At 41.7% G+C, this 22,605-nt stretch overlaps 1 protein-coding gene across 4 annotated transcripts in view; it reads left to right on the top strand.

The window, feature by feature from the left end:
* The window catches only part of LOC126248031 (tetratricopeptide repeat protein 39B-like), a 332,375-nt gene that overhangs the window by 158,503 nt on the left and 151,267 nt on the right, over window positions 1-22,605 (top strand). For all 4 annotated transcript variants that reach the window (XM_049948636.1, XM_049948634.1, XM_049948637.1 and 1 more), the window contains exon 2: window positions 20,260-20,353. In XM_049948636.1, coding sequence (XP_049804593.1) covers window positions 20,327-20,353 — 27 coding nt within the window. In that variant the 5' untranslated portion in view covers window positions 20,260-20,326. The remainder of the gene's footprint in view (window positions 1-20,259; window positions 20,354-22,605) is intronic.

Raw genomic sequence — 22,605 nt, 5'->3', positions numbered from 1 at the left:
CAACTCTACGCGAACGCCGCTGATCTCTGTCGTTAAGTAAAAGCTGCCAGCCATTGCGCTGTCCGTGGTGAGAGGTGATGCCTGAAAGTAGCTACACACACACACACACACACACACACACACACACACACACACATGATATAGGCGGCGGGGTGCGCTGGGAAGTCGTGTGGGATGTCGTGAAAAAGCAACTTGAAGGGTGCAGCAGCGTGCAGGTAGACTCGATTATGTCTCTTCTCTTTGTGGAATTTTACTGTGGTCGGTGATTGGCGTAGCATGCAGCAGGAAGCAGAATAAACTGCCAAGTGAAGGCGAGTGTTCGGCCTTGGGCAGCTGCTCCCAGTTACCATTGAGGCATGATAACTTCTTTCTCGGATGCTTCCGTATGACCCTTTGCCCTCTCATGCTTATCTCTTACGTCAGGACGGCGCGCCTATGTGTATGCTGTTGTGTGGCTTACCCCTGACCGCGTGTCACACTGTAATAGAGTGTAGCTTCTCCGTGACATATTTCGGTGTCGTCTTGGACTGACTGGGTGCTGTTGTAACATTTTAGAAAGAGTACAGTGAATTAAGCTCATTTCTATATTTCAGTAACTATTTGGGGGAGGAGAGGATTAGTGTTCAACGTCCCGTCGACAGCTAGGTCTTTAGAGATGGAGCACAAGCTCTGACTAGGTTAGAATGGGGAAGGAAATCGACCGTGCCATTTTCAAAGGAACAATCACGGCATTGGCCTTGAGCGATTTATGAAAACCTAAATCTAGATGGCCGGACGGGGATCTGAACCGCCGTCTTTCCGAATGCAAGTCCAGTTGTAACTATTTATTGATTTAATTAGTTCGACGCTGTTCAACAGAACGCCACTACCATCAGTTGGCGTAGTCTTGCTTTGCAATAATGTTTGATAATTTCATCTACCATGCGTTATTTTGTTTAGGTTCAGAGTCTTTGATGCTTTGAATCTGTGGGAAACGTATAAAATATTGTATAACCCTCGCAGTACCAGGGGGGAGGGGGTACTTTATGCCCACCTTTTGAAAATATTGTAATTTAGTCAGTAATTTTATATCTTAAAATTTTGAAGAAAAATATTTGTTTTTGAAGAATAATATTTGTTTTTGAAGAATTCTTCTATCAGATTCCATTACTGTTTTAAAATTTTCAGTTAAACTTAACCCAAAAATGGAAGTATTCAATAGTGATGTCACTTTCCACTGTGGATGTCATATTCAGTATTTTCGGGTTGAGGATCCTACTTACACATCAGCACCTCTACAGAAATTATGTAATATAAGCCAACAACAATCGACGAACTTTGTTTTTTATCTTTTTTTAGGGTGGGCATAAAGTACCCCCCCCCCCCCCCCCCACCTTGGTAATGCGATACGGGAAATAAGAAATATGTCGGCATTGCTAGGTATAAGGGGCGATCAAAAAGCTCATGTTCGAAGACCACACACTCCAGAATCGGTATGCCAATCAGGCAAAATCGCCGTCAGCATTGAGGCAATCATCCCACCGACGCACCAGGTTGAATATACCATTTTGGCAACACCGTGTCCTGCTACGCGAATAAGTCCGTAACTGCCTGCTGCACAAGCTCGTGCGACAGGAATCGTCGATACTTCAAACCTTTCTTAAGGGACCGAAAGGGTGATAATCGCATGGGTACCGTCCCCCAGTGATGGAGACACCAGGTTTCTTAAAATCAATAAGCCGAGGTGATCAGTGAACAGTGTAAGCATCACCTTTCCAGCAGATGGCTTGCTCTTGAATTTCTTGGGACGAGGGGATGATTGATGACATCACTGCCCCATACACATTTTTCATTTCCGTTGTTTGTCCTTCGGCAGCCAAGAAAAGGATAACTGCACGTCGGTACTGTTTGGACGCATTTGGTAATAACGTCGCCATAGTTGACGTTCCCGCATTTACCGCAAGCACACTAATCCCTTGCGTACATGTGAGTGCTTGTATACCCGCGTCGGATTCGTTCTACGTTGCATACACGCTGCAGAAACGACTTCCAACGGAAACTTTTTGATCGACACACATAATTAGGTCCAAATAAAAGTAGTTATAGCTTACTAATTTCACACTGTCTGTTCCTTCAGACATACGAGTAGACACACATAGGAAGGAACAGACAGTAGTGACGATCTGCAGCTGTATTACTGTTACGAAATTTATTCGTAACTGCGATCCCGATCTGGTACAAATTTTGTGTGTCATCAGTAGGCAATATTTCCATACCTAATACAGTTGATTTCAAAATAATTCGTAATTGTGAATAAATTTCGTACATATGCTTACATAAGCATTAATGTATGCTACTTTGAGCTATGGGACGTTGCAATATTGATTTTGCTGAGAACTTAAGGTTACCGGTAGTGGTAACTGGACCGTGGAAAAGTATTTTATATGTCTGTTGCAGCGTCAAAGTACCCAACATCTTCAACTTACATAACATGAAGCAAGTGAGTTTAGACGCTGCTGTCAAATTACGGAGCGTTAATGCAAAACATCTGTGCATGGGCGTATCCCCCTTCTCGTACCATGTCCCGTCACACAGTTAGACGTATAAATTCATAATCAGTTTGAAGAAATGAGGAACACTGGCCAGTTGCAAGTGAACCGCCCCCAGAACTAATTCACCACTCACGGTTTAAGTTATTGTAGCTTATCATAACAGCCACAACCCTCTCAGAAACCTCTTATGTCCGTAATGAAGAACGTTAAAATTTTGGTACAAGTTCACGCTAACACCTTGCGAAAGTTGGCATACATGTAAACAGATGTAACTGCTCGTCGATCATCATCTTGAACAGAGTCAATATTAGGCAGGAGAAAGAGACAGTAACTCCTGTTCGACACAGCTGATGGGGGAGACGGAATGAGGTTCGGCGCCATCATTGGACAAATATTACCGCTAAGTTGTACCTAATTGATGTGAGACTTTTCCATGTGTTTTGGTGAGGATTCCTCTCTGACAGAGGTACACTATGTGATCAAAAGTATCCGGACACCCCCAAAAACATAGTTTTTCATATTAGGTGCTAGGTACTCCATATCAGCGACGTCAGTAGTCATTAGACATCGTGAGAGCAGAATGGTTTGCTCCGCGGAACTCACGGACTTCGAACGTTGTCAGGTGATTTGGTGTCACTTGCGTCATACGTCTGTACGCGAGATTTCCACACTCCTGAACGTCATTAGGTCCGCTGTTTCCGGTGTGGTAGTGAAGTGGAAACGAGAAGGGACACGTACAGCACAAAAACATACAGGTCGACCTCGTCTGTTAACTGGCAGAGACCGCCGACAGTTGAAGAGGGTCACAATGTGTAATAGGCTAACATCTATGCAGACCATCACACAAAAATTCCAAACTGCATCAGGATCTACTGCAAATACACACATCAAAAAAAGTTTGGCAACACCCCGGTTCCCAGAACTCCTGAAGATAGATGCTGACTGTGGATATTGTATCACAGACACAGTCCAATTGACTGTTCAGAGATGTCACTAAACCCGGCCAAAGATGTTAACAACCATGCATGAGCAGCGCCTATTAGACGGAGGGGTTCCGACAGCCGATCAGTTCGTCATTCCACCAGAAAGGAGGTACACGGCTCGTGTTGCCTGTAGTTCAACCATGCCTGGACGGTCAGTACCGCGGTTCGATCGCGTCTGCATTGTTACTTTGTGCCAGGAAGGGCTCTCAACAAGGGAAGTGTCCAGGAGTCTCGGAGTGAACCAAAGCGATGTTGTTCGGACATGGAGGAGATACAGAGAGACAGAAACTGTCGATGACATGCTTCGCTCAGGCCGCCCAAGGGCTGCTATTGCAGGGCTAACACGTGCATCACAGTACTTTAATATTCTGCTAGGCGCTCCATCATAATCATGAGAGTCCTTAGTCACCAGTGATTTAATTATTGACTCAATCTCCCCCTTGTCTGTATCACAGCGGAGTATTTCAGACATCAATCTCGGAAAGGCATTTGCCAGGAAAGTTATATGATTCGCTGTAGAAACTAAATTTTTATTTAATTCAACAGCAATGCTCAGGAAATGATTGTTAAAAACTGTACATACGTGTGATTTATCAGTACGAGCTGACTTTATGTCGTCGACCTTGTGTTGCTGACCAAACACTTTCCTTCACAACTGTCCATGTGGTTTTAATTTTATCTTGTGAATTAGCTATTCTTATTTGCATACCACATACTCTCTGCCCTCCTAATAACATTATAAGCACCTTACAGTACTGTTTGTAATGGGCCACTGTAGCTTGATTGTGACTACTTCTAACATTTTTATATAATTCCCGCTTTGGTCTACATGATATCCTTATCCTGCTAGTCAGCCACACAGACTGCATATTACTGCTAGTACTCCATTTAGAAGGTTCTAATGGAAAACAACTCTCAAAGAGCATAAGGAATGTGTTAAGGAAAGCATTATATTTATCATCTATGTTATCGGCACTATAAACATCCTGCCACTCTTTTTCCTTGACAGGGTTTAAAAAACACTCTATTGATGTTGGATTAACTTACCTACATAGTTTGTAATTATATGTGACATTGTTTGAGTGCAAAAGCCTTTTAGTGTTAAAATTTGTGCATCGTGGTCTGAAAGGCCATTCACCCTTTTACTATCAGAATGCCCATCTAGTAATGAAGAATGAATAAAACTATTGTCTATGAATGTGCTACTTTCCCCCTGCATACTATCTGGAAAAAACATAGTCTGCATCAGATCATATCAATTTAGGAGATCTACCAACATCCTTTTTCTTGTACCATCATACACAAAATTAATATTGAAGTCACCACATATAACTAATTTCTGGTACTTCCTACAAAGTTAATTAAGAACACACTTTAGCTTGAGCAGAAATGCTCTGAAGTCAGAGTTAGGGGACCTATAAACAAGAATAATTAAGAGTTCAGTTTGACTAAATTCAACTGCCCCTGCACTACATTCAAATACCTGTTCAGTGCAGTGCCATGATACAACTATGGACTCAAATGGAAAACTGTTTTTTACGTACATGACCACTCCCCCACCCCGCAAGGAACTATGTGACCAAAAATATCCGGACTCCTGGCTGAAAATGACTTACAAGTTCGTGACGCCCTCCATCGATAATGCTGGAATTCAATACGGTGTTGGCCCACCCTTAGCATTGATGATAGCTTCCACTCTCGCAGGCATACGTTCAGTCAGGTGCTGGAACTTTTCTTGGGGAATGGCAGCCCGTTCTACACGGAGTACTGCACTGAGGAGAGGTATCGATGTCGGTCGGTGAGGCCTGGCACGAAGTCGGCGTTCCAAAACATCCTAAAGGTGTTATATAGGATTCAGGTCAGGAGTCTGATTAGGCCAGTCCATTACAGGGATGTTATTGTCATGTAACCCTGGTCCCGGCGGAGGTTCGAGTCCTCCCTCGGGCATGGGTGTGTGTGTTTGTCCTTAGGATAATTTAGGTTAAGTAGTGTGTAAGCTTAGGGACTGATGACCTTAGCGGTTAAGTCCCATAAGATTTCACACACATATGAACTTTTTTTTTTTTTTTTTCATGTAACCACTCAGCCACAGGCCGTGCATTATGAGCAGATGCTCGATAGTGTTGAAAGATGCAATCGCCATCCTCGAATTGCTCTTCAACAGTGGGAAGCAAGAAGGTGCATTAAACATAAATGTAGGCCTGTACTGTGATAGTGCCACGCAAAATAACAACAGGCGCAAGACCCCTCCATGAATAACACGACCACACCGTAACACCACAGCCTTCGAATTTTACTGTTGGCACTAGACACGCTGGCAGATGACGTTCACTGGACATTCGCCATACCCACACCCTGCCATCGGACCGCCACATTGTGTACCGCGATTCGTCACTCCACACAACGTTTTTCCACTGTTCAATCGTCCAACGTTTACGCTCCTTACACCAAGCGAGACGTCGTTTGGCATTTACCGGCTTGATGTGTAACTTATGAGTAGCCGCTCGACTATGAAATCCAAGTTTTCTCACCTCCCGCCTAAGTGTCAGAGCACTTGCAGTGTATCCTGATGCAGTTTGGAATTCCTGTGTGATCATGTGGATAGATGTCTTCCTATTACACATTACGGCCCTCTTCAACTATCGGCGATCTCTGTCAGTCAACAGACGAGGTCGGCCTGTACGCTTTTGTGCTGTACGTGTCCCTTCACGTTTCCACTTAACTATCACATCAGAAACAGAGGACCTAGGGATGTTTGAGTGTGGAAATCTCGCGTACAGACGTATGACACAAGTAACGCCCAATCACCTGACCACGTTCGAAGTCCGTGAATTCCGCGGAGCGCCCCATTCTGCTCTCTCACGATGTCTGATGACTACTGAGGTCGCCGATATGGAGTACCTGGCAGTAGGTGGTAACACAATGCACCTAATACGAAAAACGTATGTTTTGGGGGTGTCCGGGTACTTTTGATCACATAGTCTATATATATTTCCACTTCATGCTCGACCTCGGTCACGGAGGTGAATTCACTATATTTAATAATTCAGAAACAGTCGTGGATAAATTAAACTGATGTGAAAGGAATAATCCGCAGTGGTTGTAAAATACTTTCTATTAAAATTCCGACCGGTTTCACATCACTAGAAGACGCATCCTCAGGTGATAAAGATTCTTTTTAACAAGCCATCGCCATAAGGTAACTGCCTTAGAGCCACTTGCCACCATTCACTCGAGTTGTAAACAAATAGTGCACTAAAAGCGGTAGTCCTTGCTTAAAATGAAGTGGGTAGCAGAACCGTGCCACAAGCAGGAAGGTGGCTGAGCGGCAGAGGGCATGGCGATACCGAGGATGCGTGCTCTAGTGACGTGAAACTGCTCGTGACGTTTCATGAAAAGTATTCTGCGGCCAGTGCGGATTATTTTTCCAAATGTGGAAATTTGGCTATGGTTGTCCTCAGTTTAAAATAACATGCTCAAGAAACCAAACTGTTTTGTGCATTCAGAATCAAAAAAATGGTTCAAATGGCTCTGAGCACTATGGGACTTAACATCTTAGGTCATCAGTCCCCTAGAACTTAGAACTAGTTAAACCTAACTAACCTAAGGACATCACACACATCCATGCCCGAGGCAGGATTCGAACCTGCGACCGTAGCGGTCTCGCGGTTCCGGACTGCGCGCCTAGAACCGCGAGACCACCGCGGCCGGCATTCAGAATCACTTGTTAAATAGGCTATATATGATGTGATTATGAAAAAATATCGTTTTAAAAAAAAGATAATTATAAAATTATGAAAATGTTATATTCTGCATTGTTTCTCGCAGTAAGTTTTAACTGAAAACCTGTGAACGACATCTACCGAACAGAATCAGGACGGTAGGGCATTTAAAATAATATACACATTGTTTCCTTACACTGGTCACGAAATTACGGATGTCACACCCTCTGCCTGCAGACAGTAAAAAGAGATTTACTGTTATTGCAACATTCAAGTCATACTCAGGGAACTGTTTGTGTATCTTCGTAAGCGTAGGTACCCTTTTTTTAATAGTCGAAAATTTTTCACTCTTTCACATAGGTTAGTTAGCAGAAGACCGACTGAACGCCAGAACTGTTATACACGTAAATTGGGGGTGGCCTCCGGGCTGGAAATAGATTTGATAATTGTCAGTATCTCTCAGAATTCTGATGCTTCTCACAGTCACGGCGTGTGAAATTTTAATTACAGATGACTGTTTTTGTTTAAAAGCGAGTGACTTCCGGCTCTTGACTTAAGGAAGCAAGCAGAGCGGTGTATACTTTGTCCCCACAATTCACTTGGAACTGCTTCTACAGTATCTGCTTCTTGTTGCCCGTATGACACAGGTAACCTTTGGACATGAGCTTTCTACTCGTGCTGAATGAAATATTTTACTCGGTATTTCTCTAAGAATGAGCAAGGGCATATTTGTAGATGCCAGGGTGACGTCCGTTTCGATCCAAGATAATGGGCACTATAAAGTTACAAGGAATTTTTTTAGCGATTTTTCGGTAAAATGATTAACCTTCGGTTCACGTAGGGTAACACATCGCCCCATCGTCTGTCAGAACCGACCGACATCCTGACAGAAAAAAGAACGTGTATGTGCTAAAGAGTGTGCAGGCCAAACGTGTGCGTGATTGCAGATGAAAGTTAGTACAGATAAAAGCGCACGCACGAGATAAGAGAGGCCAAGTTGAAAATTATTTGGGTATAAGATAGTTTCGAAAAACGACAAAGCTAACAATTTTTTTGCACAAAAGTAAATTTTGCATTGTTTCACGAATTGCGGTAAAATCAGCGCTATTTTAGGGCTACTTAACGTTACTGTTTTGTCCCAGAAGGCTCAGAAAATATGAATAGGTGTTATAAGAAAAGATCTGAGAACGGGTGCAACGCCGAAATGTCCTTTTAGGCGATTGTTTGCATGACCCGAGTACATTTCTGCATATTATACATACTCTTCAGTGTTTGATCTTTGGCTCAGTCTCAGAAAATCACGTTAGGTGCTTTCCATATTTGCTGTGAAAGTTGCATCTGTGAACATGCATAGCCAATGACGTCACGTGTGCAAGTGTGCAGATCATTCACAACTGACTTTAGATTTTGTAATAGGATCAAATCGTGTAATAGTTTTTTTCTTCTTTTGAATACGATGTAAAAATCAATACCGTCAAATGGGGTTACATAGAACAGCAGGGTAGCTTGAAACGATTTGCAGTTATCTTGTTTTTGATGTTGGCATCATGGTGCGCGTAATATAATTGTTGGTTTGGTGTGTGATTCTGGACAGCCATACGATGATCAGTAGTTTTATAAAGAAATTGAAGTAAATGAATGAAGCTACAATCCTCTCATATCGTTTATGTTGTTGGCGATTTTAGACCCGAAAATTTATCTTCGAAAACGTGTTTTCTACAAGCCACCGTTTGAAATTCCTGGCAATTTCATGAAACCTTAAACATAGCCGATTTATTGCTGATGACGCCACAATAAAAATTCGTTGTTATCGCACCAGGCTTGTTCACATTTCTTTTTTTTTAATAATTCCATGTCCAAAGTGGGATAATTTGGAGCAACTATAAATATTTCATACTCGTTCAAAAGAACAGAGGCCAGCGATGATGATTATGATGATGATGATGATCATCATCATCATCATAATCATCATCTCTGTTGCGTTGATGACTATAGTACAGTAATAATTCTAGAATTGAATTTACCCGAAAGTGCGATGGAGGCTTAGAGAAAGATGCTTCAAACAGGTTTGTTACTCAAATTAAAAACTTTCGTGGGTAATGGCCTTCTTTAGTCTTCAAAGGTATGAAACAATTTAAAGCGCTATAGCTGCCGCCGCATGTGACAGAATTCCTGAAGTGTCAAATCGCTGCATTCTTATATTACTCAAACTTATTAGTACAGTAATTACTAATTTTATAGCTAAATAATTCTTGTGGGTTTTTAAAAACGTTTCTAGAGTGGTACCACTTACACACGACGTTTTTACCATGTGATTTAACGTCAGAAACATAAGCGTTTCAAGAAATCTTCTACCAAAATGTAATTTGAATCACCAATATTTCCACATTTTTGTAATAGTAAATATCGACCTACAGTTGTATTACCTACTAGCTATTACCCGCGGCAGTGCTCGCGTATCAGTAGTTTCGTTATGGTAGGTAGGGTAAGCATAGCTGTGATGGCCCAACGTACGATGCGGCGGCATGCGCAGTGTCTGTGCTGACCCGTGCGCGAAGACACGTCTAGCCATCGTGCGTTGGAGTGGCTATACATTGTTCAACGTGTACAGCACGCAACGGGTTTAATAACTATTTAACATGTTTCATGTTCAGTGATGTAAAAAAAGTTCTATTCCCTACTTCACCCTCTTAGGTGTCGATTTTTAAATGGCCTTACCAAATTTCATCGAATTCAGTTCATGGTTTAACCGTGAAAATATAATAGAGTTACATTCGCATTCAATAATATAAGTATGTAAGTATGGATTACACACATTGAAGATTATATAAGCATCATATCACGTACCACATATTAACCAGTAAAAGCACTTTCACAAATATGAAGAAGTTTAAAAGTCAAAGAGTAAATAGCTTTTTTAAAAAGAAAATATTTTCCCCTAATTTGCGTAATTTTCTTCGAAACAATAAATATCTTGTACTACACACTTCCTAAAGTAGCCCGTATTCGTATACAGGATTCCAGCTATCGCCATAGCAAATTTCATCGAAATTTGTTCAGCGGTTTAGTCGTGAAAACTAAACAGAGTTACTTTCGCATGTATAGTATTAGTATGTGTTAAACTTTAAATTGCAATATCATTTTTTTCGTGATTAGATTTTGATGAAATAAAGCCTGTACGTTGCCCCAAGCTACGCTTAAGTTACCATGAAAATTCGTGTATTAGTTTTGGAGATTAGCGCGTTCAGACGGACGGACCTCGGTTTTACAGTTTATTTTTAGTATAGGTTGGAAAACGCAAATTGGAGCATGCCTCAAAGTTTGGACTACATTTTATTGCGTTTCCATTTATTGTTGTGATGCGGGATGGCTCCAGAGATCAAAAGCATTTAAAGTACCTCAAAATACGATCTTCTTCGTATACAAGGTTGAATACGCACCGAGGCTGTGATACGTATACACGCCCACGGGTGTGTGAGGCGATTCCTACAGCCATCACTTTTAAAATAACGGAGCTCAAGACAATTTTGGTCGAATAGCTTGAACTTCTGGCGCTTCTTATCAGTTTCGCCCCCTTCCCTTTTTTTTTTTTAAGCGGTGTGGGTGTTTACTTAGTCCCCAGAACGTGTCAGTGGTCATAACGCAACCCGGCAAGAACGGTGACAACTCAAGCACTACTTAAGATAAATCGACTTAAATAATTCTATAAAACATATACTGAGATAGTATAAGCGCCCTTTAAATGTCAAGTAAGTAATTTGTACAGTAAATTTCATTACAGTCTGTACAACAGTAGTATGGACGTCCAGTTCTGTTTTCGTCGAATGTGAGGTGTTGTTGTTGTTGTTGTTGTTGTCTTCAGTCCTGAGACTGGTTTGATGCAGCTCTCCATCCTACTCTATCCTGTGCAAGCTTCTTCGTCTCCCAGTACTTACTGCAGCCTACATCCCTCTGAATCTCTGGTCTCCCTCTACGATTTTTACCCTCCACGCTGCCCTCCAATGCTAAATTTGTGATCCCTTGATGCCTCAGAACATGTCCTACCAACCGGTCCCTTCTTCTTGTCAAGTTGTGCCACAAACTCCTCTTCTCCCCAATTCTATTCAATACCTCCTCATTCTTCTGTAGCACCACATTTCGAAAGCTTCTATTCTATTCTTGTCCAAACTATTTATCCCCCATGTTTCACTTCCATACATGGCTACACTCCATACAAATATTTTCAGAAACGACTTCCTGACACTTAAATCAATACTCGATGTTAACAAATTTCTCTTCTTCAGAAACGCTTTCCTTGCCATTGCCAGTCTACATTTTATATCCTCTCTACTTCGACATCATCAGTTATTTTACTCCCCAAATAGCAAAACTCTTTTACTATTCCTTTATCTTCGTTTTGCTTTTGTTGATGTTCATCTTATATCCTCCTTTCAAGACACTGTCCATTCCGTTCAACTGCTCTTCCAAGTCCTTTGCTGTCTCTCACAGAATTACAATGTCATCGGCGAACCTCAAAGTTTCTATTTCTTTTCCATGGACTTTAATACCTACACCGAATTTTTCTTTTGTTTCCTTTACTGCTTGCTCAATATACAGATTAAATAACATCGGGGACAGGCTACAACCCTGTCTCACTCCCTTCCCAACCGCTGCTTCCCTTTCTTGCCCCTCCACTCTTATAACTGCCATCTGGTTTCTGTACATATTGTAAATAGCCTTTCGCTCCCGGCATTTTACCCCTGCCACCTTTAGAATTTGAAAGAGAGTATTCCAGTCAACATTGTCAAAAGCTTTCTCTAAGTCTACAAATGCTAGAAATGTACGTTTGCCTTTCCTTAATCTATTTTCTAAGATAAGTCGTGGGGTCAGTATTGCCTCACGTGTTCCAACATTTCTGCGGAATCCAAACTGATCTTCGCCGAGGTCGGCTTCTACCAGTTTTTCCATTCGTCTGTAAAGAATTCGCGTTAGTATTTTGCAGCTGTGACTTATTAAACTGATAGTTCGGTAATTTTCACATCTGTCAACACCTGCTTTCTTTGGGATTGGAATTATTATATTCTTCTTGAAGTCTGAGGGTATTTCGCCTGTCTCATACATCTTGCTCACCAGATGGTAGAGTTTTGTCAGGACTGGCTCTCCCAAGGCCGTCAGTAGTTCCAATGGAATGTTGTCTACTCCCGGGGCCTTGTTTCGACTCAGGTCTTTCAGTGCTCTGTCAAACTCTTCACGCAGTATCGTATCTCCCATTTCATCTTCATCTACATCCTCTTCCATTTCCATACTATTGTCCTCAAGTACATCGCCCTTGTATAGACCTTCTATATACTCCTTCCACCTTTCTGCCTTCCCTTCTTTGCTTAGAACTGGGTTTCCATCTGAGCTCTTGATATTCATACAAGTGGTTCTCTTTTCTCCAAAGGTCTCTTTAATTTTCCTGTAGGCAGTATCTATCTTACCCCTAGTGCCTCTACATCCTTACATTTATCCTCTAGCCATCCCTGCTTAGCCATTTTGCACTTCCTGTTGATCTCATTTTTGAGACGTTGGTATTCCTTTTTGCCTGCTTCATTTACTGCATTTTTATATTTTCTCCTTTCATCAATTAAATTCAATATTTCTTCTGTTACCCAAGGATTTCTACTAGCCCTCGTCTTTTTACCTACTAGATCCTCTGCTGCCTTCACTACTTCATCCATCAAAGCTACCCATTCTTCTTCTACTGTATTTCTTTCCCCCATTCCTGTCAATTGTTTTCTTATGCTCTCCCTGAAACTCTGTACAACCACTGGTTTAGTCAGTTTATCCAGGTCCCATCTCCTTAAATTCACACCTTTTTTGCAGTTTCTTCAGTTTTAATCTACAGTTCATAACCAATAGATTGTGGTCAGAGTCCACATCTGCCCCTGGAAATGTCTTACAATTTAAAACCTGGTTCCTAAATCTCTGTCTTACCATTATATGATCTACCTGATACCTTCTAGTGTCTCCAGGATTCTTCCATGTATACAACCGTCTTTCATGATTCTTGAACCAAGTGTTAGCTATGATGAAGTTATGCTCTGCGCAAAATTCTACCAGGCGGCTTCCTCTTTCATTTCTTAGCCCCAATCCATATTCACCTACTATGTTTCCTTCTCTCCCTTTTCCTACTGACGAATTCCAGTCATTCATGACTATTAAATTTTCGTCTCCCTTCACTACCTGAATAATTTCTTTTATCTCATGATACATTTCATAAATTTCTTCGTCATCTGCAGAGCTAATTGGCATATAAACTTGTACTACTGTAGTAGTTGTGGGCTTCGTGTCTATCTTGGCCACAATAATGCGTTCACTATGCTGTTTGTAGTAGCTACTCCTATTTTTTTATTCATTATTAAACCTACACCTGCATTACTTCTATTTGATTTTGTATTTATAACCCTGTATTCACCTGACCAAAAGTCTTGTTCCTCCTGCCACCGGACTTCACTAATTCCCACTATATCTAACTTTAATGTATCCATTTCCCTTTTTAAATTTTCTAACCTACCTGCCCGATTAAGGGATCTGACATTCCACGCTCCGATCCGTAGAACGCCAGTTTTCTTTCTCCTGATAACGACGTCCTCTTGAGTAGTCCCCGCCCGGAGATCCGAAGGGGGGACTATTTTACCTCCGGAATATTTTACCCAAGAGGACGCCATCATCATTTAACCATACAGTAAAGCTGCATGGCCTCGGGAAAAATTACGGCTGTAGTTTCCCCTTGGTTTCAGCCGTTCGCAGTACCAGCACGGCAAGGCCGTTTTGGTTAGTGTTAGAAGGCCAAATTTGTCAATCATCCAGACTGTTGCCCCTGCAACTACTGAAAAGGCTGCTGCCCCTCTTCAGGAACCACACGTTTGTCTGGCCTCTCAACAGACACCCCTCCGTTGTGGTTGCACCTACGGTACTGCCATCTGTATCGCTGAGGTACGCAAGCCTCCCCACCAACGGCAAGGTCCATGGTTCATGGGGGTAGGGTGAGGTGTTATCAGGTAATTATTAATTGATTTTTTTGAGTTGTTCCACTTCTCTTGATTTTCTAAAAACTATTTTGTTTTTGTTATGACACTTGCCACTTTTCTACTTTATATATAATTACTTTCTATAATATAGCATCCGAATCTCCATCAGGCAAGACTGGGTACTTAAGTTAAAATAAAAAATGAAAAAGAAGTTGAAATTGTAGTATTAGAAAGAATAGTAAATGCAAAATTTTAATTTCTGAAAATTAATACAACTTAATAAGGAACATTAATTAGGTACAATTTAAAGAACACAATTTACGAAAACATAGAACCATAAATGGACTTATATAATGCAGAAATATTGTATGCCGAGAAAAAGGAGAAGCGTCCTTTTTTTTCCCCCCTCTTGTGCGCTGCAACGCACGAAATTTCGTAAGATTTACAACTGATGTGATCGTCAAAACAGTGTCTGTTCCTTCAGACAGCACGCATATGTGAAGAGTATTGTATTGTATGTTAACCGGGGACCTAGAAACGACGGAGAGGCTCCGTCCCCGCCGCAGCCCCAGTGGTCCACAACCCCACGACTACTACCGCAGTCCACTTCACCCCTCCGCCGCCCCACACCGAACCCAGGGTTATTGTGCGGTTCGGCCCCCGGTGGACCCCCCCCCCCCCCCAGGGAACGTCTCACCCCAGACGAGTGTAACACCTATGTTTGCGTGGTAGAGTAATGGTGGTGTACGTGTACGTGGAGTACTTGTTTGCGCAGTAATCGTCGACATAGTGTATCTGAGGCGGAATAAGGGGAACCAGCCAGCATTCGCCGACGCAGATGGAAAACCGCCTAAAAACCATCCACAGACTGGCCGCCGGTTCACCGGACCTCGACACAAATCCACCGGGCGGATTCGTGCCGGGGACCAGGCGCTCCTTCCCGCCCTTCAGCCGTGCGTTAGGCCGCACGGCCAACCAGCCGGGCTTGTGAAGAGCATTGTAATGTAATGTACAGACACTGTATAAACACTGGCATTGCAATAATCAATTAAATTAACAAGTACATTCAAATTACCTTATACACGAAAAGTTTCACAACTCAGAATGTGCCGCTGTTCGTGACACCTGCCAGTAGTAACGCTGAAATGACATTGTTCTTGCCGTGGCGCATCGTGAAGTCGCCTAAAAGACTGGCATTTCTGCTTTGAAGTGGACAAATTGCGAGATAGATATGTGACTGACGTTTTTCTTGCACGTTAGGGCACTTCACACGTACGTTTTGTGATAAAAACCAAAAATTGCATTTTTTTTTCACTTGTCACTGTTCTTGTCGGGACGCGATGTGCTGCAGCCTGTGTATTCAATTTTTATGATGCAGGATGGCAATATATTCATATTCTTGTCTGAGGAGTGTCTGGTTCACATCCTGCTCTCTTTCTGTGACCAATAGTGCGTCTTATTTCTGTATAATATTTCTCTTGCGTTTATCAATCGCAAATAATGAGGTGAGAAGACTTCCCTCGAATGTGACTAGAATCTTGCAGTAATAGTAAATCTCTTGCCACATGTCATTGTCAGCAGGCAAAGGGTGTGATATCCGTCAATTCATGATCAGTATAAGGAAACAATCTGTGTAATGTTTCAAATGCGCTGTCATCCAGCTCTGATCGATATATGTCGGAAGAAGTCTCTAAATTTGTGCCGTTGCCGTTTACAGGATTTCTGTTAAATCTGACTACGAGAAACAAAGTAAAACTTCCTTATTGACATAATTTTATAATTATCGTTATTTCAAAGATTATCTTTTCAAATTCACATCATATATAGCCGACGTAATACCGAGTGCTTTCGAATAGGTACACAAAACAGTTTAGTTTCTCCACGATTATTTCTGAATTGTTAAAGGTAACGAAGCTGCCTCTTTGTCACAGAGTGGGACTCTCCGTGTGACGCCATTGTCACTCGAGTGGCCTACTGAGACCAGTGGCACCCCTCGACTCAGTTTTATAAATCAAAGCACCGTTCGTTACGCGCATGTTTGCGAAACTTATATTATGAACGTATAAAGAGCCTTTGTCCTTAATCTTAAAGGCACTCAAACAGTTCGAAAAGATTCGCCATTTACTTCCGGTGAATTTTTATATTTCGCCCTCGAACATCTCTCCTGTCAGTTCTTCGACGTGCGTTTGCTGCAAGTTAGCTTCAGGCTTAATTTTTCATTTTCACCGAGTTCTTACGTTTGTCATTAGTATGACATACATTGAAATATATTGTCATAAAACATGCATCTTAGGCTGACCCTTTTTTTTTCCTCTTAGAACTTATACTAATCACATAAGCCGAATGCCTTTACTGTACAACATACGGTTCTCGAGCATTTCACCATCGTTTCCATAGCAGAACAGGTCTAAATTGTTCTTTGTGAGCTGTAGCCAGCCGACTGAAACGTGCCGCGCTCACTGTTTGCAGCGGAAGTCATGCCACTAGTCAACAAACGGCCGTCGCCACACTGACATATATAACACTGTGCGCGGCCTTCAGAATTTCCTCGTCAGCGGGTGGCTGGTTGTTTGACGCATCGACGAGTCAGCTTTTTTGCTCCTGTCGTCTGCTGACATCTGAAGCTCAGCGCAAACCGATGATAGTGCAAATCGCACCCTCGTATACTCACCGAGTTCATGTTTGGTACTGCTTATACTTCCATTTACAGCCAGCCAACTGTCTTTTGGAGGGAATGAAACGTTTTATCACAAGAAGTACAATTTTTGCATAACATCTATGTAACGAATTCGAGATACTGTCTAATCAATCGAGACAAACTGTGTATTTAAATTTATTTATTTATTTATTTTTATTTGGTCCTTTGACATCTTGTGTAGATATAGGACAAGTAAAAATGTTATGCAGAGATAAACATTACAAATTTTTCACATAAGGACAATACAAAAATTAACCATAATTTCACATTCAATCTAAATAACATTTACTACATGTATAATTGATATCCCACAAATGAGTCCTAGAGACAATACAGTTAGATAATAATACATACGAACACATTTATGCATTAAGAATATACAGAAATTAATCATAATTACACATTAAATCTTAGTAACATTTACTACATATGTAGTTGTTATCCTACAAATGATTCCTATAGACAATACAGTGAGACACTGCATAGATTTGATCGCATTTATTCATTTACTACACCTGTTTGCAATTTTATGTTCCTCAGACAGAAGTGGTATCTGCATTAAGAGTAGAAATTGTGTTTCATCAGAAGTAGCTCTAGTTGTTGTTGTTGTTGTTGGTGGTGGTGGTGGTGGTGGTGGTGGTGGTGGCCTCTTTTAACAGGCTTTCCGTTCTTATCATTTTTATTCTGGATGGAAGGTTATTAGACGATTGTGTTGCACTGTGTAGGACACTTTTCTGGGAGACAGATGTTCTGATATGAGAGAGGTGAATATTATTGCAATTCCTTGTTTCATGATTATGTACAGAGCTGTTTTGTTTATAAGCATAAATCTGCTTATGAGACTTGTCTTGGCCAGAAAAGTTCTATAAGTATTCAGCTCACAAATTTATTGTGCAGTCTCTCTCTCTCTCTCTCCCTCCCTCTCTCCCTCCCTCTCTCTCTCGCTCTCTCTGCTTAATCACCTATTGTAACCGCGACTGAAACGGTCGCGGGGTTGCCGAGAATGAAAGCCTAGTGGGACCCAATGGGAGCGGCCCGTGAACAAACGGAATGAATGGGGAGGGACAGACGCGAACAACGGACGACCGAGCAAGACCTAACGAACAACAACACGCAAGTAGCAACGTGGTCACAAGCGAAACCAAACGAATCCACAATGTCCGCTCGTACACGGAAACAAAGTAATGTAAACACGCTATCTGTAGGCGAGATGTCGATACACTAACGCAAATGTCAGGCTGCCAGCTGAGCGAGAGGCAGGCACTTAAATACATGATAGAGTACGTCGCTATTGGCCGCCAGGAGCGCGACGGCTGGAGAGACCTCTAGCGAAATTGTGGTCCATGTCGTCTGGCACGGATTCGAAACCCACGGTGCTCGGTACCTGATCACCTTTATTCCCTTAGCACTTCCGGTGCTAAACAACTCGTAAACAATTCGGATAGAGTTTTAGCTGTACCAGAATGGAAGTTTTCAGCACTTCACTACTATCAAAATACTCTCAAGAGAAAAGTAATTTTGTGAGATAATAGTGACAGTAAAAGGATTGTGGTGGGTTCAATAATTTCTTAGATAGTCGCTGGACAGTGTAAGGTGCAGGGTGTAGGTCTGCATTGTTGTGAACTGAGGCCATTCCAGATCATAGTTTTCCAATCCAAAAATATCTGCCTCCATAGCCCAAGTTGCATTCTTGTGTGGTGGACCTCGTCTCTGAGGTACCCATTTAGAACCTTTGTGCAAGTTCTTGATTATCAGACATTTGTGTCAATGTGTTTTATGAACTTACTAAGTGTAGCGGCATCGAGTGAAGCTACTGGACGTGCTTTCAGGAGAATAGCAATCCAAATCCCCATCTGGTCATAAAGATTCTGGCTTTCCGTGGTTACCCTAAATTCTGTAAGGAAAAAGAAGACCGGGAAGGTTTCTCTGAAAAGAACGTAGTCAAAGTTCTTGTCTCTCGTACCCCGATCTGCACTCGTGTTCTTTCTCTAACAGTCTTGTTGCCAAAAGGATGTTGAACCCTAATCCTCCTCCTTCCTGCCTGGAAGAATTTCCGAGCTTCTCCAGTGTCTTGCAGAGTGATGCCATAAAACACTACTAAACAGCTCGCTGTAGACAGTGAGCCACAGGGAAAGTAAAGTTAATTAGTCATTTCTGAAAGTGTTTAGTAGTACACATCAGATGTCATTGGTGTTCCCTGTTCCGTGAAGTTCATCAAACCACACCTTTATGTTCCTAAAATGCTGTTCAGATTTCATTTGTAGGTAGTATTTGTTTGATTAATTTGGCTCCGTTCAATTTGAATGACACACTGTTTGTAAGGCCGTGTGCCGAACGTCAGAAGCCCATTTTTCATTATAAACTCAGCAATCCCACTATGGAGAAAAACTCATTTCCCCCTAGAAATAAGCACAAAAATGAAATGACAGATATCATAATTTTTTGAGAGCTACTTTCAAACTTTATTTTGCGCATGTCTTGCATATAGTTTCCAATAATGAAGTGACTTTTTTACCATTCTTATACTGGGCAAGGTCTTCTGTCTGACTGCTGGGTCTCCCACTGGGGAATCGGGCAGAAATTCGCCATTAGTATATCGATGAAATGATGCTAACGTTAACATTGAATGATTTAGTACAATTACAGAAAACCTATAATTGGAATGGCAAGGCAGGGATTGGAATTCTTTTTCTTTAAAATTATGTCTAATACCTTAAACACTGCGAGATCTCCAGATGAATGCCTCAATACCGCTAAAGAGAAGTTCTTTAAGATAGAAAAGAAGCTATTTAAGATTGAGAACCAAACTAGTTTTTCAATTCAGCAAATATAACTATTGTGTTTGATACATGCTTTGCTTACAAGCAAAATCTTCAAAAGGTCTGCATCTACAAAAAAAATATGAAAAGAAAAACCTATGAAAGATAACAAGAATTGTTGAATGAGCAAGAGATGAAAATGTGCTAATTATAAAGGCAATTGTGCCAGTACTGATGTTTGAAATGAGGCGTAAATTGATATATATAACTTGACTCAAAATAATGAATATAGTTGATAGGTTTGGCTATTGTTGTGTATTGTCCAGAAGTTGTGGTGTGGCCCTTTTCCCTGAAGTATGACAAAAGTATTGAGAGGGATACTGATTTTTTTCTGTGCGAATCTCTCCATAATATACGATTCAGCATTATCATTAATTTGTTTTGAATGTATGTTCCTGTCCTTCATTGGTCAGATGAATGTATGGCAGTAATTCATTAACCAATTTAGTAATGTCCATGGTGTTTTATATTATGTATTACAAATTTGTCATCATCATATTTTTTTCCGTTTCAGGTTTACTTCTCCATGTAGATACGTGTAATTCTTCCATCACAGGCTGAATAACATCAGTGAAGACAACATGGAAAATATTGATGGAGATGATGAGGCAAGTAGTAAATTATGAAATTTCGTTGTAGTAACCTACCAGAACAGAAAGTAATTAAGTAAATTTAATGTGAAACCTTGTGTAATGCAAATCACATGTTTTGTGATAGCTGAAACTAATGAGAATTTGTCTGTGCACTCAAACCTGGAACTTTCACAACAAACAATTTAATTTCTACTTTCAGGTGCTATGAATTCGGTTTATTTATTTTGTTGAAAATGATTTATAATTAAGTTTCATATGTTCAGTGTTGGGCTGAAACAAAAATAAAATTATGTGAACAATAAGTATCTACACATATCAAAAAAAGTTTTGCATCACCTTGGTTCCGAGAGTTCCGGAACCTGTACAGAAAATAGAAATAGAGACCAACATAAACATCATCTCTGCCCTTTTTATTGCTCATGAAAATTGCACATTGCATGTTGTACCACCATACTGGGTGACCTTCAGAGATGGTGGTCCAGATTACTGTACACACCAATACCTCTAATGCCCACGACCTCTTGCATTGATGCCTGCCTGTATGCATCGTGGCATACTATCCACAAGTTCATCAAGGCACTATTGGTCCAGATTTTCCCACATCTCAATCGACGATTCGGCGTAGATCCCTTAGAGAGTCACTTCATCCATAAACAGCCCTTTTCAGTCCATCCCAGGCATGTTCGATAGGGTTCATGTCTGGAGAATATTCTGGCCACTCTATTCGAGTGATGTCGTTATCGTGAAGGAAGTCCTTAACAAGATATGCACGATGGGGGTGCAAATTGTCATCCATGAAGACAAATGCCTTGCCAATATGCTGCCGATATGGTTGCACTATCAGTCAGAGGATGACATTCGTGTATTGTACAGCCATTACGACGCCTCTCATGACCACCAGCGGAGTATGTCTTCCCCACATAATGCCACCCCAAGACAGCAGGGAACCTCCACCTTGCCGCACTCACTGGACAGTGTGTCCAAGGTGCTCAGCCTGACCGGGTTGCCTCCAAACACATCTCTGACGATTGTCTGGTTGAAGGTATATGCGACACTCATCGGTGAAGAAAACGTGATGCCAATCCTGAGCGGTCCTTTTGGCATGTTGGTGGGCCCATCTGTACCGTGCTGCATGATGTCGTGGTTGCAAAGACGGACTTCACCGTGGATATCTGGAGTGAAGTTGCGCATCGTGTAGCCTGTTGCGCACAGTTTGAGTTGTAACACGACGTCTTGTGGCTGCGTAAAAAGTGTTATTCAACATGGTGGCTTTGCTGTCAGCATTCCTCCGAGCCATAATCCGTAGGTAGAGGTCATCCACTGCAGTAGTAGCCCTCGGGGGCCTGAGCGAGGCATGTCATCGACAGTTGCTGTCTCTCTGTATCTCTTCCGTGTCTGAACAACATCAATTTGGTTCACTCTGAGATGGCTGGATGCTTCCCTTGTTGAGAGCCCTTGCTGGCCCAAAGTAACAATGCAGATGTGATCGAACCGTGGTTGAAATACAGACAACATGAGCCATCTACCTCCTTCCTGATCGAATCACTGGAACTGATCGGCCGTCAGACCCCCTCCGTCTATTAGGTGCTGCTCACGCATGGTTGTTTCCATCTTTGGCCGGGTTCAGTGACATCTCTGAACAGTCAAAGGGACTGTGTGTGTGATACAATATCCAAAGTCAACATCTATCTTCAGGAGTTCTGGGAACCGGGCTGATGCAAAACTTTTTTTGATGTGTGTATTTATCAGTGTTGAGTGATTTTTTAGTAAATGTTTACACATTTTGCTCACATTAGTGTTACTGTGTGGTGTAGCAGTAGCTCATAGCAGTATAGCAGCATTACTAATTGTGAATGCTTGGGTTGTTAGTATATTTCATGTTTTATACCAGACTGCAGGTTAAGGTGGATAGGGACTGTGCTTGTTGTTTATAAATGCAGGAGGAGTTGGCCACTTGATGGAGACAGTTGTAAGCTGTGCTGGATGCAGTTGGCAGCATCAGTCTCCTGCTCAGGGCTACAAGCTTTAGCACATCTGGTGCCTGTGACATTGCCTGGGAACATTGATGTTGCAGAACCTTTAGATAGAACTGACTTGGTTGGTTAACACTCATCTGAGGTTTAATGGTGAACAGTAGTGAAATTTGCAATTTCTAAATGTAAGGCAAAAGTGGGTATTGGCTTCATGGCTGTCTTCTTACACCTTAGAAATAGATTTTAGATCTTGTCCATTGCTGAGACTATATCTGAGCCAGCATAGGATACCTT

This window comes from Schistocerca nitens, chromosome 3, assembly GCF_023898315.1.
Source record: "Schistocerca nitens isolate TAMUIC-IGC-003100 chromosome 3, iqSchNite1.1, whole genome shotgun sequence".
Lineage (NCBI taxonomy): Eukaryota > Metazoa > Arthropoda > Insecta > Orthoptera > Acrididae > Schistocerca > Schistocerca nitens.
The sequence above is the reverse complement of the archived record's forward strand: the minus strand, read 5'-3'. Positions and strand labels throughout refer to the sequence as shown.